Source organism: Parambassis ranga, chromosome 4, assembly GCF_900634625.1.
Source record: "Parambassis ranga chromosome 4, fParRan2.1, whole genome shotgun sequence".
Taxonomy (NCBI): Eukaryota; Metazoa; Chordata; class Actinopteri; family Ambassidae; genus Parambassis; species Parambassis ranga.
The window spans coordinates 20,721,433-20,740,123 of NC_041025.1; the positions used below are offsets into that span (position 1 = coordinate 20,721,433).

The 18,691-nt window shown below is 40.2% G+C and overlaps 1 protein-coding gene across 2 annotated transcripts in view; it reads left to right on the forward strand.

The window, feature by feature from the left end:
* Positions 1 to 18,691, forward strand: part of fnbp1l (formin binding protein 1-like) — a 37,750-nt gene that overhangs the window by 10,708 nt on the left and 8,351 nt on the right. For both annotated transcript variants that reach the window (XM_028404250.1, XM_028404251.1), the window contains exons 2-9: positions 11,012 to 11,127; positions 12,198 to 12,248; positions 14,157 to 14,304; positions 15,091 to 15,153; positions 15,894 to 15,998; positions 16,478 to 16,606; positions 17,549 to 17,695; positions 17,790 to 18,011. In XM_028404250.1, the coding sequence (XP_028260051.1) occupies positions 11,012 to 11,127; positions 12,198 to 12,248; positions 14,157 to 14,304; positions 15,091 to 15,153; positions 15,894 to 15,998; positions 16,478 to 16,606; positions 17,549 to 17,695; positions 17,790 to 18,011 (981 nt within the window). The remainder of the gene's footprint in view (positions 1 to 11,011; positions 11,128 to 12,197; positions 12,249 to 14,156; positions 14,305 to 15,090; positions 15,154 to 15,893; positions 15,999 to 16,477; positions 16,607 to 17,548; positions 17,696 to 17,789; positions 18,012 to 18,691) is intronic.

Here is an 18,691-nt window from a genome sequence, read left to right on the forward strand (position 1 = left end):
CACAGTGTCTTTCTGGTCTCTCATTGTGCTTAAAATATGGATTGAAGTGAAGACAAAAACATTCTTTGGTTCTATAAAGGCTAAAAACATTACAGTAACTTTAGATGGTAAACAACAATGTGGACTGCAGAGCTAATGGGTAGATTTTTGCCATAAAACACCTCCAATGGGGAAGTTTATGTAGTGGAAACATACAACTAAATGACCCTGTAGTTCCCTCCATTGAAACGTGTATGTTGGAATGGGCTCCAGGCAGTTTTTATTTGGGCGACATTTGAGTTTGGGTGGCATCTATACTGTTTATCCTACCCAGAAATCACGTATAGTTGATATAAAATGCTGTCATCAAAAACATCTTATTGATTTATACCCATTATGACTGGACTAAGACACATCTGCTGTACCTCAGGACATCTCAACATCAAGCTAAGCTGCTCTGTGCTACCGTAAAACCTCCATCACTCGCCTCAGCATTACAACAGCTGGACACACCCCCAGCTTTTAAGGCTGTTCACTCATATAGTTGCGTAATGGCTGATGTTGGGTTAATGTTGAAATAAATACTGGTCCTGTAAAACAGTTACCAGTGTGTAATCTGAAGGGAGACGATGCTGCATTACAATACAATACACCGGTATTAAAAAAATAGTGTGTGTAAACGTTGGTGGACTCAATCCAACCTTTCATGGGTTTGTTAAACTGATGAAACATCTGGCCTCTGCAAGGCTTCATGATAGAGGAGTGTTTCATAAAAAGAGCCCTCACACTTCTGCCCAGAAGAACAGGGGTTCTTCTGTTGCACCCTCTCTGAATCAGATAGCAAGCCAGGAAATCCGCTGGTCGACCCTCTGTGTCGGAGGGTCATCCTAACGATGGCTGAGACAGTCAGTCGCTGCTGATCAAGCGGCTTTCACTCCAAGTCAATATAACCAGGATCAAACGTTTATTAGACAAAAACACAACAGTCACGTCTGTTCTATGAATTGTAAGAAAGAAGTCACAAGTTGTGTCTTAAAATTGTTGACCCAGTAGGATTCACTTTACTTTCTCTACAGACAAGGCCTAAAAGAAATGAACGAATTGAATTTGTGGCATTATATGTGAAGGGAATGAACGAATTGTGGTAAAACCGTGTCATATCTCATTAACTTGTAGTGTCTTGACTTGCAGTCAGAGGACAGATGTTTGAGGACAAGTGTGTCTGACTCAACAATTTAGTTTACATTTGATTTTTGGACAGACAGACAAATGCATTTAGCTTGATGGATTTCTTGGCTGAGGCAGGCCAGGCTGTGCTGACTTGCTGAACTCAGCAATTTAAGTTGTCCAACAGCATGTTTAAAATGCAGCATAGCGGGTCAGAGTGTGTTTTTATTTCGAAAAGCAGGAACAGAGTTGTTTCTCGTCTCTTCCAGGCACCAATATGATCTGACACCCAACATTTCATCTGATCATGTCAACATGCTGACATGAAGCAACATGTTTTAAATGAGTCACACTAAAGAGACTTGTGTTGCTGGGACATGGTTTGTTATGGGACATGATCCTACCTGGATTAGATACATATCTAAATATGCAATCATGTCTCTCTCTCTCTCTCTCTCCCTCCCTCTCGTCTAACCAGTCTGTCTGGGTGTTTGTATGTGAAGCAGCGGGGGAGCGAGACAATAGAGGTGATCAGGTTGCTATGAAACCTGACTAGCTAGCCACAGACAGGAGTGCCCAGGTGTTTTCCTATGACAGGTCAAACCCTCACCACTTATTTATATCGTCTGCAAATCCTCAAATGATTTTCATGCAGAACTGGCTTAGAGCCAAAACATTGCCCCACACTCGCAGCTGATGCTGCCTCACGTCCGTCAGTACAAATGTAAAGTATAGAGTCTTGTGTGCACTACTACACATGATGCATGTATGTTTTTATGAACTTATGATCAAAATAACTGCACAGCATACAGATGGACAAGAGGTCAGAGGTCAAAGGCACCTTTATCTCACATTTTTGTGAATACAAAATCTTAAGAATGCATTAAAGGAATGTTTTCAGATTAGCTAGCATGCTGCATTCACTTTAGACCCAATAATGAACTGATTTAAGGCTAAAGGCTGAGGGTTAGAGTTGTCATTAGGGATGGTCCAATAGGTCAAAAAGCTGTAATTGTGTTATGCAAAAACTCGTGACAAGTTGACTTCATCGTCTTCTTGCATGTGATCTAAACTGAGTGCCTCCTGACTGGTTAACAGAGGTATGGAGGGTGATAATTATTTTTCACTTCTTCCTTTAAAAAAAGTCAAATAATCGAAATTTCTTAGACAAGTTCCTAGATAAGTGAAATGACCTAGAAGCATCTCAGTGGCTGCCATGGTATGAGATTTTGTAAATACTAAGGAAAGAAGCTTCGGGAATACATTTCACCATCCCACAGTCTGTGCAGCAACATTCCAAAGACTCACAAACATGATGAACACTAATGAGGGATGATCACAGAGCAGATAACTTTCAGCCACCTGTAAGAGTGAGAACTGATAGATTACTGTAAACAGATCAGACTGTTACTGACAGAAAAAATCTCAACAGCTGTGATACAGATGGTAGTGTGTACTTCCTTTATCAGAGCGTTCACCCCGATGGATCCACTAGAGCAAGATCCTCTGTTGCATAAAGTTTCCTCAGTTGTCTGCGATTCACACTGAGGAAGTGATCTCCAACTTTATCATTAGGTTCCAGTTTTTTGAATGAATACTCCGTGCATAGATAAATTGATTTTTGGGTCAGAAGTTGTTGTCTCATGCTATAATGAATCTATATAATTGTTTACTATGTTGATAAATAAAAGACAGGATAAGCTACCAAAGTGTTTATTGTGGCAAGAAGGGTCAGATGATTAAGACTGTATGATCTGTATTAATTATCACCAGATGACACACACATCTGCTAATCAGGTGCTTCCTTTCCTCAGTCAGCAAAAGTGGTTAAAGTGTAGCTGTTGATGTTTTAGGGTCATATTGTAAAGATGGAGCATGGAGGAACTGTTCTTCTGTGACATTCTGCCTTTTTTTAATCAGTTCCTCCTGAAACCAGAATGTGCGGCTTTGGTTCATAACATAAACTAGAGCCAGAAACAGCACAACAAGGTCTCTAAATCAGTATATTTAATATTTACACAATGAGATTAAAGTCCTCCAGTTATGTTTTGCCACTAGGCAACATTCACTGAATGACTGGCAGACATAATAGCCTCAGTATAGTGGTTGTTTGGTGGAGGCTCATTGTGGTGGAGTTGGGTTAATGTTTGACTGACCTGTCTTGGACATAGACACCTCCTCATGGGTTTGTCCCTGTTCATTCAAAGAAAGCCCGCTATAACAGCTGATGAGGAAAATCAATAACAATCTGTTGACTGTCACCAAAGCTGTATTAAAAACTTGGTCAAATAGTTCATTTTTACTGATGTATAGCCAAGAACAAGGGGCCATTTGATGACCAGTTTTCCCATTTCTACACAAGGGTACTAAAATACGGACTTAGAGGACGGACCTTCTTTGCTTCTTGCATGTGTGCTGTGTTTGAATTTACATTTTTTTAGCCAACATCTGTTACAACTTTCCATTTTTGAGTTTCTGTGTTGAAACGTCTGTGTTGAAGGTGTTGAATAGCATCTGCAGTGTTTTTTCCTCCTGCGTCTCTTTTGGATTTTTTGATGTTTCCCCCTGAGGTGTGTGTGTGTGTGTGTGTGTGTGTGTGCTGGCACACAATGAACACTGGTTTCTGTTTAATGGCGTCCTGGGCCAGTGATTGTACAAAATGTTGGACCGGTCCAGCTATTGAAGTAACTGAAAGCACACATTCCAGTGGAGAGTTTGTCAAGAGAGATTACTGTACATAAAGATATTCAGCTGTTTCTTAGTTTGGACTTTTCCAGGATTAAAAAAAAAAGAGTGTGATCTGAAACTGATTAATAGTTTTCCTCTGTAACATCTGCACAGCTGTTGGCAAGGTGGAAATCTGTTCTCTTTTTAAAATTAATCATCCAGTTTAAGAGACAGGAAAACAAACACTCTGAAGCACTTATATAAGAGGAAGACTCATCCATGTGTTCACCTCAGCTGAACTGTTTACACCGATGTGAGCAAATGTATGTTCTGATTTGACAAAAAAACAGCACTAAGATGATGAAGAGTTGTACGTGGTCGGACATCTGTTCAGTGAGCCGATTGAGAGGTTGCACTTTGGCAAGCGAACCCTATTTGAGCTCTACTGGAGCATGTGTCAGACATAAACGCAGCGTTATCACTGCCGTGCAGGTGCTGATTGCGCTCAGATTTTATGTAAACATGGCCTTTTGGGAAATGTGATAAGTGTACGCTGGCTGTGAGAAACTTTTGATGCTCTGCATACAGCTCTGAGTGTTCTTCTCCCTCTGTCAGTCATCTTAGTGTCTCTTTGTATTTGGAGTATCCTGGCGCCTCCCACTTAACCTCAAACCAGCGCTTCAGAAACCAATGGGTGACATCACAGTAGCATCATCCATAGTTTTTTTTTTACAGTGGTCAGTGGTTAAAAATAGATTTCAGTCTTCAGGTTCTGTGAGGTCACACCCTTAAGTATGTGTAATTATCAGCATTGGTGCTATTTAAACTGCTATGTTATAGAAATGTACCTCACAATTGTCACAAATGGCGAAATGATCTGCGAACAAGGTTGTATCTGTTCTAATTATAAGGGGCTGTGGAGTTTAACTCTATATTTGAGCCAGCCTCTAGTGGCCATTTGAGGAACTGCTGTTTTCTGCACTCGGCCACTGAGTTCAGTTTTTTCCACTACGAAAGGTTTTGTATGGTTCAGCTCATTTAAAGAAGAAGTCTGACCATAAAGTCACAGTCAGCAGGAGTGAAGCAGCTCACTGACTCAGAGCTGTCAGTAATCCACAGTCCTCCTAATCCACTGAAATCATCTGTAATTTGCTATGATTCACACACATTTTCCTCTGTTGTTTTTGTGGAGAGGAAAATGTGTGTGTGTGTGTGTGTTTGTGCAGAGTGTGCTGTAGTTTATGTTTCCACAGGGTAAAGAGAGAAAAGTATCCCAATTGTATAATAATATGATCCCGCAAGGCAAAACAAATAGTGATAGTGAGTGAGATAAAACAGTGTAAATGGCCCATTTTAACTGCAGTATTTCAATTAGCAGCATGTTGCAAACATGGGTCATGTTAGGTTGAGAGCTAATTAGGAGCATTTAGCTGCAATAAAACAGACAGGCTGCAGATTGTACATGAGTTATTTACCAGGATTTGAAAGGAAACAGAAGCTGCAGCTAAAAATATTCTATTAATCAATGTTCCTTTTAGTATAAAGTAAAAAAAAAATCACTTATATATGTTTCACTCATATAGGTTTTAGTTGAAAAATTCAAGGCCCAAATTCTTTAAATAATTTTCGAAAAAGCAAAATCATAATTACAAGCAATTCTTAAACACTGTTGCATACCAACGTAACCTTTAGTTCTTTTTTATGCAATGACAGTGGTTTAAAAATATTTATTGTTGGAATTCAAAGCATAAAACTGTGTGGGAGTGCAGGTGGGGGAAGGTGAACCACCGCAGAGCACCAGTACAGTTGAAGCATTTATCAAACACTCCAACACAGAATTGGGCTAATGGGGTATGAGTGTTTTGTATCAGGGGCTCTTTGGGGAATTGTTCTTTTTAAAAAAAATGGACAAAACCTCCAGCAGAGGGTTAGTAAACCAGTCGGAGAAGCCAGCTGTTCCTGCTGCCTGCAGCGCAGTCGTCAGCATGCCAGCACTCTTGTCTGTTTTGCCCTTAGATGGCAATTGGAGACTTTTTCAGCACAGCAACCTTATAACAACACATCCAAGTATATTCAAATCCAGATGCTCCCAGTAAGTTGTGTGTGCGTATTTGTGTTCTTTGATCTGTAGCTGTTTTTGGCCAGCCAACAGCCTAAAGTAAAAAACAATATTAATGAGATTTAACATACATAACTAGCACAAAATGATGGCTGATATAAAGAGTGTTTACGGTCATTTGAAACATCTAACATATGGTGTAAATTTCACCTTTATTTGCAGATGGTTATAAAACAATCAACCTCGGGATCTTGATTCAGGGAACCTGTATTTTCAGATTAATCAGGGCAACTCCTCCCATCTACAACAAGCTTCTCCACCTTTTTGTGGGCATCATAGTGACAGGTCTCGCCCTGATTAATACACTTTACATACACATATTCATACAACTGCAAGAGGGTGCTCAGTTGCAGCACATTAGGCGTGACTTCTATCATAATGTTGTTGGCATCTAATCTCTAATCACTGCAACCAGACATTCACATAGTCTGCTGCAGGAACTGTTTACCATTGTTAAACAATACATTAGTCTGATATTTTCAGCGTTCCTGTGACCTTTAACATGTGTTGTGCCTCCATGGTATGCCAGCTTCAAACTGCTTATTTGGCATATTGCCTCTTTTTTTTTTTTTTACTAATGAGCACTATCATGCTGTCTTTCATGTAACAGCGTCACAGTGTGTTGTTCACTGCTCTGCTGTGGGGGTGTCGCCAGGATTTTTCCACCTTTTCACAACAGAATCTGAATCCCAAAATTAGAAAAATTAACGTCTTATAAAAGAAAATAGATGGATATTCATGTCCAGATTTGTTGTGTTACAACATGAAGGCCATATTTCTAGATGGGAAGGTCATTTTTAAATGTTATTTAATTAGTTTGTTGTTCAGTTATATGCAGACTTGGCACATAATGTTTGTCACGTGTAGGCTTGCTCTCCTGTCCAATCTTCTTCCTACTTTCCCTCTTGTTTTTCTTACCTCCCCTCCTAAAATCTCTCTCCACTCCCTCCTCAATCTCCTGCACACAAAAACACACACAAATCCTGTCTCGTCTCCTCCATCACATTCTTGGAAGAGGCGCTCTGTTTTTTTTTCGGGTAGTTGTTTTCGAGGAGAGTGAACACAGATAGACACAGTAAACACACACAAACACACACACTGTGCAGACAGAGCCTGGGGGTCTTCAGAATGATGCCAGTGTTTCAGACAAGTTGACATTTCCCACCCAGTGTCTGCCATGAGTGCACCGGTGTATGTGTCTGTCTTGAATAGCACAGTGTGTAATTAGTCTATTGTCCTAGCAACATTTTCTATGCTAATTAACCCTCCCTCTCCTGTGGAATGCTTGCAGGCTTTGGAGGCTTTGGAGGGGCCATCTAGCAGTCTGATTGGTTATCAGGGTGTACAGAAGACGGTGTTTTCACCATGGAATCTGCACACAAGGCGAACCCTCCTTGTCTGGGAGCTAAACGACTAATTTATTCTCTCACCCTGAGATTGGAGCTCATTAAGGCAGAGCAGTGGCTTTGTGAGTGGGAAGCATAGCAGAAAGGGACCCGTGACCCATTTTAGGATTTGATTCTGGGAAGGAAACAAATTGTCATTGTGTGCCAGCAACAGTTGCATGTGTCAACATCAAAATTATACAGTCTTTAAATCGAATGGATTTTCGAAGCTGATATTCATATAAGATCTCCCAAATAGTGTCAGGGGCCTTGCATTTATATGACGTGCGCTTAGTCCTGATTGGTTTTCACGTCATGTAGTGGCGTGGACCAGTTTTACACCTGCTAATGGATGGTAGATCTGCACTCTGACACACCTTTGGCATCTGCATAAAACACCAAATATTCCCAAATGGAGGATTGTCTTTGATATCATATAATCCATACTGGCATTTATGTGCGGTGCTGTGAGATGTAACTCGCGCATTGGACTCTGGAGACAGTTAAGCACATAATGAGCATTTTCTGTGAGTCAGAGAATCCCTCAGTGACCCCGCACATATATTATGTTAATATAAACATACAACTTTCTTATCAGCAGAGTTGCACTGCCAAATGTTCATGTACCTTTGGGGGTTTGTGCTGCGCGTAACATGAAGCGTGACATTTGCAGAGATTTGGGATTGAATGGTCAACTTGCATTTAAACCCTCACTTTATATAATAGACTTTATATATCTTCACCTGCACACTAAGTAAAAATGTGTTTTCATTTTGTTACAAATTGAAACCAAAATATTGTGTGCATGGAGGTTCTAGTGTTATTGTTCAAGGCACCCCTTCCTGTGATTATATGACAGGATGTTGTGTTGACGTAGCTATTTGTAGACTCTTTGTTGTTGTTAGCATCAGCTGATACACAGGTTTTTGTGGTAATACAATACCATAATATTTATTTCGAAGCTTTTACTCACCACAGAAGGCCGAATTTAGTGCCAATGTGTGAATTTATTATTCTAGTAGCATCTGCTGGCTTTGTTATATTTTGTCCTCGATCAGACAAACTGAATGCCAGAAAAATAGTATAAGTCACTCTCTGAATGGCGTCAGTGTGTAGAGCAGGTGTTGCAGCAGGTGGGTTACAGAACACAGACCAGATTGCAGCTACTCTTCAGCCACCGTCATCCCTACTAACTGCAAAGATGCTCTCATCTCCCCAGTGAGCCAGCCTGCGCTCGGCTTGCCACAAACTACAGGATGAGCTCATACTCTATTACTTATTCATAGACGCTGTCACAGGGGCTGACGCAACCGCTGCTAGTTGTGCTGCTAAAAGGAGCCGGACAGGCATGTGTGCACGGCCATGCTGGCAAGAAAGGAGCTGGTGGGCATTCAGCAGAGGCAGCCAGCCAGACAAGCAGGATTTTTCCAAATAATAATCCCAAAACATTCAGATATTTCTTTGTGTGGCATCCTGTAGATTTGCTTTGTATTGGAACAACCAAATGTGTTTGTTTTGAAATGTGCAAATGTTTCTTTCTCACTGGAAAGAAAAACTGGCAGTAGGTCTGACAGAGACCAATGGAAGCTCTGTGTTTCTGAGTTATAACATGCTGAGGTCCTTTTATTTGTCTCAGTGGTTGCAATTAGTCACTATTAGATGTTTTTGGACTGTAGATGCTCAGAGTTTTTGAATTATTTGTCCTGCAGTTCACAGTGGAAATATCACCCCGAGTTACAGGCTTCAGTGTGGAATTTATAATGGGCCTGGTTGTTTACTTAATATCTTGGTATTGCCTCAGTTCACTTAACACAAAAAGATACGTTGTTATTATAATCTTTACAAACCTGCATAACCTCCTTGTGTCTCTAGAAATTTAGCTGCTTTTTACCTGTGGTTTAAAGGTTTGGTCAGGAGGTGGAAGAGGCACATAGTGAATGCTTTGCTGTGTAGTTTTAATCGATATTTTACAAACTCTATGCGACATGGTGCTCTGTTACATGTTCCAACCCATTGCCATACCACTGACTACTTGGCTGTCTTAAGAAGTTGTGGCAGCCATATTGTTCAGGTAAAGCTCAGGCGTGCGGGTGCTGCCAGCCTGCACTCAACAGAAGGTTGCAGGAACTGGTCTTTGAGTAACAGCGAAGCACGTTTAAGCAATTTATGAAATTGTTGGAGCATCTGTAACATTCACTGTAAAATTCCCAGCAGGGGGTATCATGGATCAGTCATTATACTCTTTTTAACAACACTAATATAACACAAGACTATAATTTAAAGACACAGTGATGCTTGACAGTATTGTTTGAGTGTCTCTGCTTTCTTTGCATTTGAAGAAAATGTTAACTTGACAAACAAGGTCAGCTGTTTTGTGCGTATTTCCCCGGGCAACCCTTATTTTCTCTGGTCAAAGCTTTGGCTTTTGTTAACACGTGCACACTTAGAGGCAGACAGAGTGTAGCTACACCTATGTTATGATGATTTTTTCCATAGTCAGACGACCTTTTAAGTGTATTTGTGTTAGGAGATCTATTTGTGATTTGTGCTTACGCAGTAACATGCCGTGATTTGAATTGAACCCTGATAATTTCAAAGAGTTAAAATGTTTGTTTTTAACTGTAAAGAATGCAGATTTGATATCCACACAAGCAGATAAATTATGGCTGAGGGAGCACATCAAGCAGTACCTGCCCCTCCTGTAATTCCACCAGTGTTACCCTCAAACAAAGCACTTAAATGACCAGCAATAACCACATGGGCAGCAGATAAGATTGTGTTTGTGCTGCTGGGCAGGTTCTAGATATGTGAATGCAGCAGGAGGCGTTTTGTTTGGCTGCCAGTGACTAAGTCATTGGTAAGCCTTTAGAATGTTATTGGAAAATAATCAGAAAATGCTCATTCTTTCATGTAAAGGTCGCTGCTCTTCACAGCACTCGGCAACTTCCCCTGGAAGTACTTTCTTCACTTGACTAAAACATGCAAATGTCTGTTTATGAAAGAACAAAGGGCTTTAAATGGTGTGTCTATGCACACAGAGCAAGAGTTCACTTTTCAATCATCTGTGTCTTCAAATTCTGCAAGATAACAACAAAATAATGCCATCTGAATAACACATCTTTTTGTCTAGACGCACACAGGACATGGCAGGAAGAGGGTGGAAACTGTTTGTCAGCCCAAATAGACATCTGACAACAGATGCTATAATCCTTCTGTATGTGTTGTGTGTGTGTGTGTGTGTGTGTGTGTGTGTGTGTGTTCGGGGGGCTGTAAATGATTGTGTTTTTCCAGTTGAGTAGAGCCATTTTTGTTGTTTATCCTGAAGACACAAACACTCTGACACCAACAGGACAGAGATGTCTTGTCGATGTGTCTGCATTTTCACAAGGCTGCTTTCAGACTAATATCATAGAAATTATGGATTTTGTAATTACAGAATTACTTGCTGCACCTAATTAAAAAAGGATGAAAGAAGGAAAGAGAGAAGAGAAAAACATATTGTGTTCTCTTACCTCTTTTGCCATTCATATGTCATTTCTAAAGATTTTAAACCTTATTAGCGTCACTCTGTGTTGTACCTCCAGTGTAGCTAATGCTTGAACTATGCTTGAACTGTTGGGTTTTAACGACATCCAACGACCTTTTCAGAAGATATTTTTTGTATCTAAAGTCTTCGTCTGTTTTCTGTCTTCAGGACCAGTTTGAAAATCTGGACAAACACACCCAGTGGGGGATTGACTTTGTTGAGCGCTACGCAAAGTTTGTCAAGGAGCGGCTGGAGATAGAACAAAACTATGCCAAGCAACTACGGTACACACACATAATCTCTCTCTCACATACAGACACAGTTATTGAGATGATAAAAGGAACTTTCATGTTACAGCTGCTGTGGGAGACGAGCTCTTCCTCTGTTTGTCTCTTTTTTCCCTTTTTGAACACACCCTTTGATAACAGTATAAATATATATATATATATTTTCATCTCTATCTGACTCATTTAAATACACTACATATCTTTTACCTGAATCCCAATCTGATGTGTAGAATGTTCTGCACAAAGCACAGACCCATCTTGATGTACTGAATGACACAACATACTAACACTCTTTGTAGATTATGGTGTAGATTAGAATGTGTGAGTGTTAGGAATCCAGATTAGGCGTCATTTCCTTATATCCAGAATGCTTAAAATCCCATAATTTAAAACACAATATTTTTAACCCATAGTGCAAAAGGGATGTTTTTATTTATTTACTTATTTTTAATTTAATTCTGCTGTATCTCTACAAAACAAGACAAGCACGACTCCAGTAGCTCTCATTAAAGTCAGCAGAGTCCCAGTGGTTACTGATTTTAAATTTCAAAGGGATGGGAAGTCTCTTCTGAATATGTAACACACACACACACACACACACACACACACACACACTGCTGCTGCAGGTCTGAATAATGATCAAAGATACACCTGTGTCTGTGGAACCATGTTTATGTTCAGACAATAAATCTGGTCGATGCAGACTTAGTTTTGTCAATGATAACAAGAAGACACACACACACACACACACACACACACACTCTGCACTGCTCTCCCTCCAGTTAAACCATTAAATCACTGCTTTACTGGAGTCTATCAGAGCCTGAGGGAATGGACAGGCAGAGACTTTGATGTTTAAATCTTTGATTCATCTTTAATAATAGACAGAGATTCATTTCTCTGTTCCCCTCTCTCTCTCTCTCTCTCTCTCTCTCTCTCTCTCTCCTGTGTGTGTGCTTATGTGTGTGTCCTATCTAGCTTCTTGTGTGTGTACCTGTCTCTCCACCAGGCTTAAAATATCAGACAGTATCTTTAGTCACTAAGCCTGCCTCTCTTTTCCTCCACAGGAACTTGGTGAAGAAATACTGTCCAAAACGCTCTAAAGATGAAGAGCCGAGGTGAGCGGCCTTACACGGTTTACACTGTGTTGTGCGCCTGCTTTAAAGTCTTGGATGTCTTGACATTCTTGTCTTAAAATTCATAAATAATGTTTGACTTCTGGAAGATCCAGACATGGGATTTGATGTGGATCCACACATCCGTACAGTCTATCTGCTCCTTAACAAAACATTTTAAGATCAATTCATTCCATACGCAAACATTCATCGGTGTGCTTTACTTTCAAATGCAGAAGAGAATTTAGATTACAATTTAGAAATACAGTGTAGCCAAGATGCCTACTGCAGTGATATCTACAAGAATTAGCATGCTAACCAGCTAGACAGGACCACGATCCCACTTTGAACCACTAGATCTGTTGTCAGTCCAACAAGAAAGGAAGAAGTGGTGAGCCTATAGCCCTTGATGTCACTAAAACATCACCCCTAAGCTTATGACAAACCCTAGATTGCCAGCTCTAATGTAGCTTTGCCCAGTGCCGTGTTAACCGTTTCATTCTTTACCAACCTGCCTGATATTTATTTACAATTTAACTAAAAACCGCTACCAGGACAGTGCTGATTCTTTTCTTGCTCACATTGGACCCAGGGCAACCCTTGACTCACTCTTTAATCTACAGTAGTGGTACAAAGTCCTCTAGAGCAGCGGTCCCCAACCTTTTTTGCACCACGGACCGGTATCATGTAAAACAATATTTTTACGGACCGGCACAGAAAAAAATATATAAAAGTGCATACAATGACAACTTACTCTTATGCTTAATTAGTGGGAGCCTTTGAGCTTTCTCAGCAATGAGGCGGTCCTATCTGGGGATAATGGGAGACAATGACACCCGAAGCGTGTTTCTTATGTCCAGTCCACTCCGTCATTTTGTCATTTATTGCTTCTGTCCTTCTTGTTCACATTTTCTTCTTTCAAAAAACTCCATGGCTTGTCTTTTAATGCAGGGTGCTTGGTCTTAAGTGCCAAAGCAGTTTTGAAGGCTTCGCCACATATCACTCAGAGCGGACTTGTGCGAGAATCACCTGTTGCAATAAATCCGTATAGGACTCCTGATATAGTCTTTTAAATGCAGGTTTCTTTTTCTTTGAAGGGGTAGGCTCCTCTTCTTCTGTCCCCTCGTTAGGTCTTTCCCCTTTCCGAAGAAGCTCTCCAAAGACGTTTGTTTTTTATTTATTTTTGCTGCTTTTAGGCTTAATTTTGGGGCCGTATCCCGTGACCGAGACCAGCGTCTGCAGGTGCTTAAAGGCACAAGCGGATGAATCTGATCGATTTATAAATGAAACAGCTTTCAGACTCAGATAATGAATAATATATTTTTTTGCTCAGTCTTTCTGTGCGGCCCGGTACCAAATGACCCACGGACCGGTACCGGTCCCCGGCCCGGTGGTTGGGGACCACTGCTCTAGAGTGATGGTACTGTCCAGGACTAGCTGGTTAGCATGGTAACTTCAGCAGTTATCCCTGCAGCATCTTTCACACACCGTCACAACTGTTATTCTTTTTTACGTTGTATTGGGGAAAAAGTACATTTTTACAACTTATTAATCTGACAAATTGTACTTTTAAAATGTCGAAAAACAGCTACATTACACTCTGATGTCATAGAAATCGGACATTACAGTAAGCTTATTTGAATGTCTAGGTTAATATTTAATAGTGTTTGACTTGAAAATGGGTTTCTTCATTGTTTTATTTAATTGTTTTATTGTTTGGCATTTGTTTGAGATGTGTACCAATTACCTCTGTCACCATAGCAACAAGAAGCAGCAGTAATATGAATATGATTCTTGCGTAAACAGTTTTAGTGGCATGAAAATATTTTGTGATGTGTGTCACTTTAGTGCACGTAAACCAAAAACAGGCAGGAGTCCTGATCACATGTTGATGGTGTGTATGTTTTGCAGGTTCACATCATGTCTGTCATTCTACTCCATACTGAATGAACTGAATGACTATGCTGGACAGAGGGAGGTGGTGGCAGAAGAGATGGCTCACAAGGTCTATGGAGAGCTGATGAGGTACAGCCAAGACCTCAAAACTGAGAGGAAACACGTGAGTACAACACCAAGTTTATATTTTCAGATCACATTTGTCAGAGAAACTGTTGCTCCTGTCAGAAATGTTTCTGTTTGCCCTTTTCATCCTCCATGTTGTCTCAACATGATTTGACTTTACTCACGAGGATAAATATGTTGGATATGATGTTTAACCATCTGTCTGTTACCTCGTTCACCATCTGCTGACAGCATCGACTGAAATCTAAAACCATGTGTTTAGGAAGAACAACGCCCTCTACCTGTAAAAAAAGATAAACCTGTTTTTTCCAAACCATAGACATGTATACAGTGTTAACTTAAATCCACAATAAAAAGATTATGTTGTAAATTAAAAGTAAACTTGTGTCCCAAACGCTGAGTTCAGACCCTGACCCAGATACATCTTCAACCAGAAAGAGCCTTTAACAACCTTGTCTGGCTTGTTGATGGTTAAATATGACTACAAACATGGGTCCACTTACAGTGTGAACCATTTAACCACGTCGCATGGCTCTCACTGGAGCATGTCAACAGATACATCTCCATGACAACTGTGCAGACTCCCTCCCCTGGTTGGAAGCACAACAAAAAGAGGACACTGAGTTTGTATTGTTTTGTCAGATTACACATAATAATCTACAGGTTTAACCATTAAAATATTAACCCAGTATAATAATGTCCGGCTTCCTTAATAAGTAACCAGTCATTTAGTAAATCTGTTACAATGTCCTGGATGTTTTTTTGTGTATGTACACATATTTATCTGTATTTTATGTTTCTCTGTGTGTGTCTGAATGAGCAGCATCTACAGGAGGGCAGGAAGGCCCAGCAGCATTTGGATCAATGCTGGAAACAGATGGACAATGTAAGTGAGGATAGGAGGGGGGGAGGAGAAGGAGAAGGAGAAGGAGGACAAAGGGGGAGAATTTAGTGTTTAGTGCAAATATTCTCTATTAGGGAAGGCCAGCTGCGTTTGTCTCATACTTGTTTGTATGAGGAATGAAAGAAATGCTAACAAATGTAACTGAAGGACAAATCGGATCCACTTTGTCCTTTTGTCTCTCATGACTGTTTATGACTGATGTGGCACAAATTTAAACAAAGTATAGTATTAAAGTAAATGTTTTTTGTATTTTTTGTACACACACACCCCTCCTAAAGCAAGTCAAGGCCCATGTGCCACATTTGGCCCTTCTGAGGTCATTTAATAGCATTAGCTCAGTCTGCTCATTACAGGATATGTAATTAATCACAATTCTATAAGAACTGAAAAATACAATTTCTGCTCGTCTGTTTTATTGTAATAACACATGCAGTCACATTTTCTGGTCTGAGCGGGTGCTGCTCCAGCTCACCTATGAAGAGCCTTTCACTGTGTGGTCTGCATGACTTTAATAGTGACTACCTACCTAGTGACTGGACTGTAATGTCTCAGCTATTCACTGTGTTTCCCTCACTGCTAATGTAACCCAGATGGCAGGAAGTGAACTATCTCTGATTCATCTCCTTCCCATCTCCCATTCACATATTTTTTTTATATAGTTTTATTTAGTGAGCAGCACTACAATGACATACTTAACGTTCTGATCTGTTATTTTATTTCAGAGTAAAAAGAAGTTTGAGAGAGAGTGCAGAGAAGCGGAGAAATCCCAGATCACCTACGAGCGGTTAGATAACGACTTCAACGCCACCAAATCAGAGGTGGAAAAGGTGGGAAACTCCATCTGTTACACACTGTGATGAAGTATCCTTTTCTGTTTTTTATCTTTAAAATACATGGATGTTGACCTCACTTTATAATTGGCAGATGACTTAAGGTGGAAAGTGGAGTCATAGTACAGTCTTTTACATTAATAATTCAATAAAAAACAACAAACTTCCTCTTGACTACCATCTAAGTTAGTAGCATGTAATTGGTGCCTATGAAATTATACTGTGGCTCCTCTTTTCCCTACACTTAGTGTGTAATTAGACCTGCTGGGCTACGCTGCAACTTGAATGAAAATAAAATCACAGGCTGGTAAAAATGTTTTTAATGAGTACTGTAAGGTTTTAACATCATAGAACCATGGAAATGGTTTGTTTAGTTTCAGTGTGTTTGTATTGCTGAAGTGTGAAATCTACTGTTCTAGCTGACTGTGAACGATGTTGATGTTTTTTGGGTTTTCTTTTTGGATGTCGTCTTTCAGGCCAAAAACCAGTTGTACGTGCGCACGCACATGGTGGACGAGAGTAAAAACGAATATGCTTCTCAGCTACAGAACTTCAACACAGAGCAGTGGAACCATTTTAATAAAGCCATACCGCACATCTTCAAGGTAAAGAGACATGTGACACTTCACTTTAATATTTTGATTCTTTTACTTATTCTGACTTCATTTTGCAACCATGTTCAAAACCGTTGTGCACCCTGTTTTCATTTCCCGGCTTTTTTTAACATAATAAAAATGATCTGATTGAATTAGGTCTTAGTATCAGGCAAATGGGACCTTAGACAAACAGCAACATATAAATTTTTTCACTGTGCCATTATTTATTTAGATATTATTTAACACTAAATTCTGCAAAACAAGCCCAAATCATCACCCTTCCACTGCCGTGCATGATAGCCTTTCAGATCAAGTATCTTCTAGTGCGAAGATGGAGGTGAATCTGGACTGTGACTGTAGGTTTCTGATAAATTAAACTTTAGGTGACTAAAAAGTTCTAATACCGGACCTACACTTTTACCTTGGTGCCGGTATCATGTCCAAAGAAGGTGTAGTGCTCGGTTTAAATGTGCTCCTTCAGCTTGTAAACTTTCTCTGAACTGCTCACTGGGTATCAGTGTTGTCCAGTGAAAGGATCTGCTAACTCTGACAAGCTGTTTTCCGACTGAGGAGCTTGTAGAAGTGTCTGAATGGCTTGTTAACTGTGTTTGTGAGGGGCCGATCTTGTCTTCCTGCAAAACAGTCAAAAGCCAGGGTTTTTGTAGGTAGCATGGCTGGGTGATTATTTATTTGTTTATTTATTTTGAGGTTTTCTTTCACATTTTGATAACATTTGTGTAGAAATTTCTGTGTGTTTATAATACCAAAAAAATATTCTTTTTAAAATCTTTTTTAAAATGTCCCATGACCAATAGTTATAATATTAGATGCATTAAAAATGCCCAAATATTATGGGCAATTTTATTTATTTATTATTATTTGTTCTTTATCTTTTGTTGTTGTTGTACATTTGATCCAGGCTTTAATTATTTTCTGTGTTTGGTGTTACAGAATCTGCAGGACATGGACGAGCGGCGGACGGTGAAACTCGGAGAGACGTATCGGAGCTTCGCTGAGGCAGAGCGGCGAGTCGTTCCCATCATCTCAAAATGTCTAGAAGGAATGGTTTCTGCTGCCAAAGCTGTTGACGAGAGACGGGTATGCAGAGGTGGCATCTTCAGGGGGTGGGAGACGGTATTTTTGTGTCCTCCCTCTCACTTGTTCCTCCATGTTTATCCTCCTCCCTGCCCAGGATTCCACCATTGTTGTGGAGTCGTTTAAGTCTGGCTTTGACCCTCCAGTTGACTTCCCCTTTGAGGACTACAGTCAGAATTTAAGCCGAACGGGTTCAGACGGGACCATCAGCAACACGCCCAAAGTAGACAGAGACGTGAGCTCGGGACCACGATCAGACCCAAAACACACAATGAGCCGAACCAAGAACAAGCTCTGGCTGTTTGGGAAGAAACCAAAGGTACAGGGATGAAAGGGCGGATATGTATGTTAGCATGATAATCCCTTTTTTCAGTTTCAGTTTTTCACCTTCATATCCTTCCGCTGGGACACTCCTTGAACCTTGCTCCCTCTCCATAAAGACCGTGCCAGTCGATTATTAACCAGCTGTTGATTCATGTTGGCGTCATCTGCTGCCTCACAGTTTCAGGAACCTGGGTGATGGATAGGGTGTGTGTTTGTGTACATGGAAGAGCTTAATTTTTTTAAGAGACACATCCTACAACAGCCAGAACTGTAAAAGGCTAGAACTGAACTATATGATTAAATAGGTAAAGGTTTCTTAGTAGCGAATTGCTAAGCGTTTAACATGTACTCTGCTTCTTTATGAACATCTAGGTCAGATGTGATTGAGTTAGTATGTGTATGGTCTGCAGCCTTTGAGTTCTTTTAGCCATGATTATGATGTCATTGAGGGGCTGCACTGTATTTTTAGCGAAGAATGAGCCCACAGTGTAAAAAAACATGATAGGAGAAAAAAAAATTGGGTTAATAGGTGGCTGAAGCACTGATACTGCACCAAATCCTTTTTTTTTATGGCTGTAAGGGACTCTTTCCTCCAGGCCTAAGTATAAACGTAAAAGTGCATCAAAAGAAAATGTTGTCCTGACCTCTACCTTTGTCCTCTCTTCCTGTTCCTCC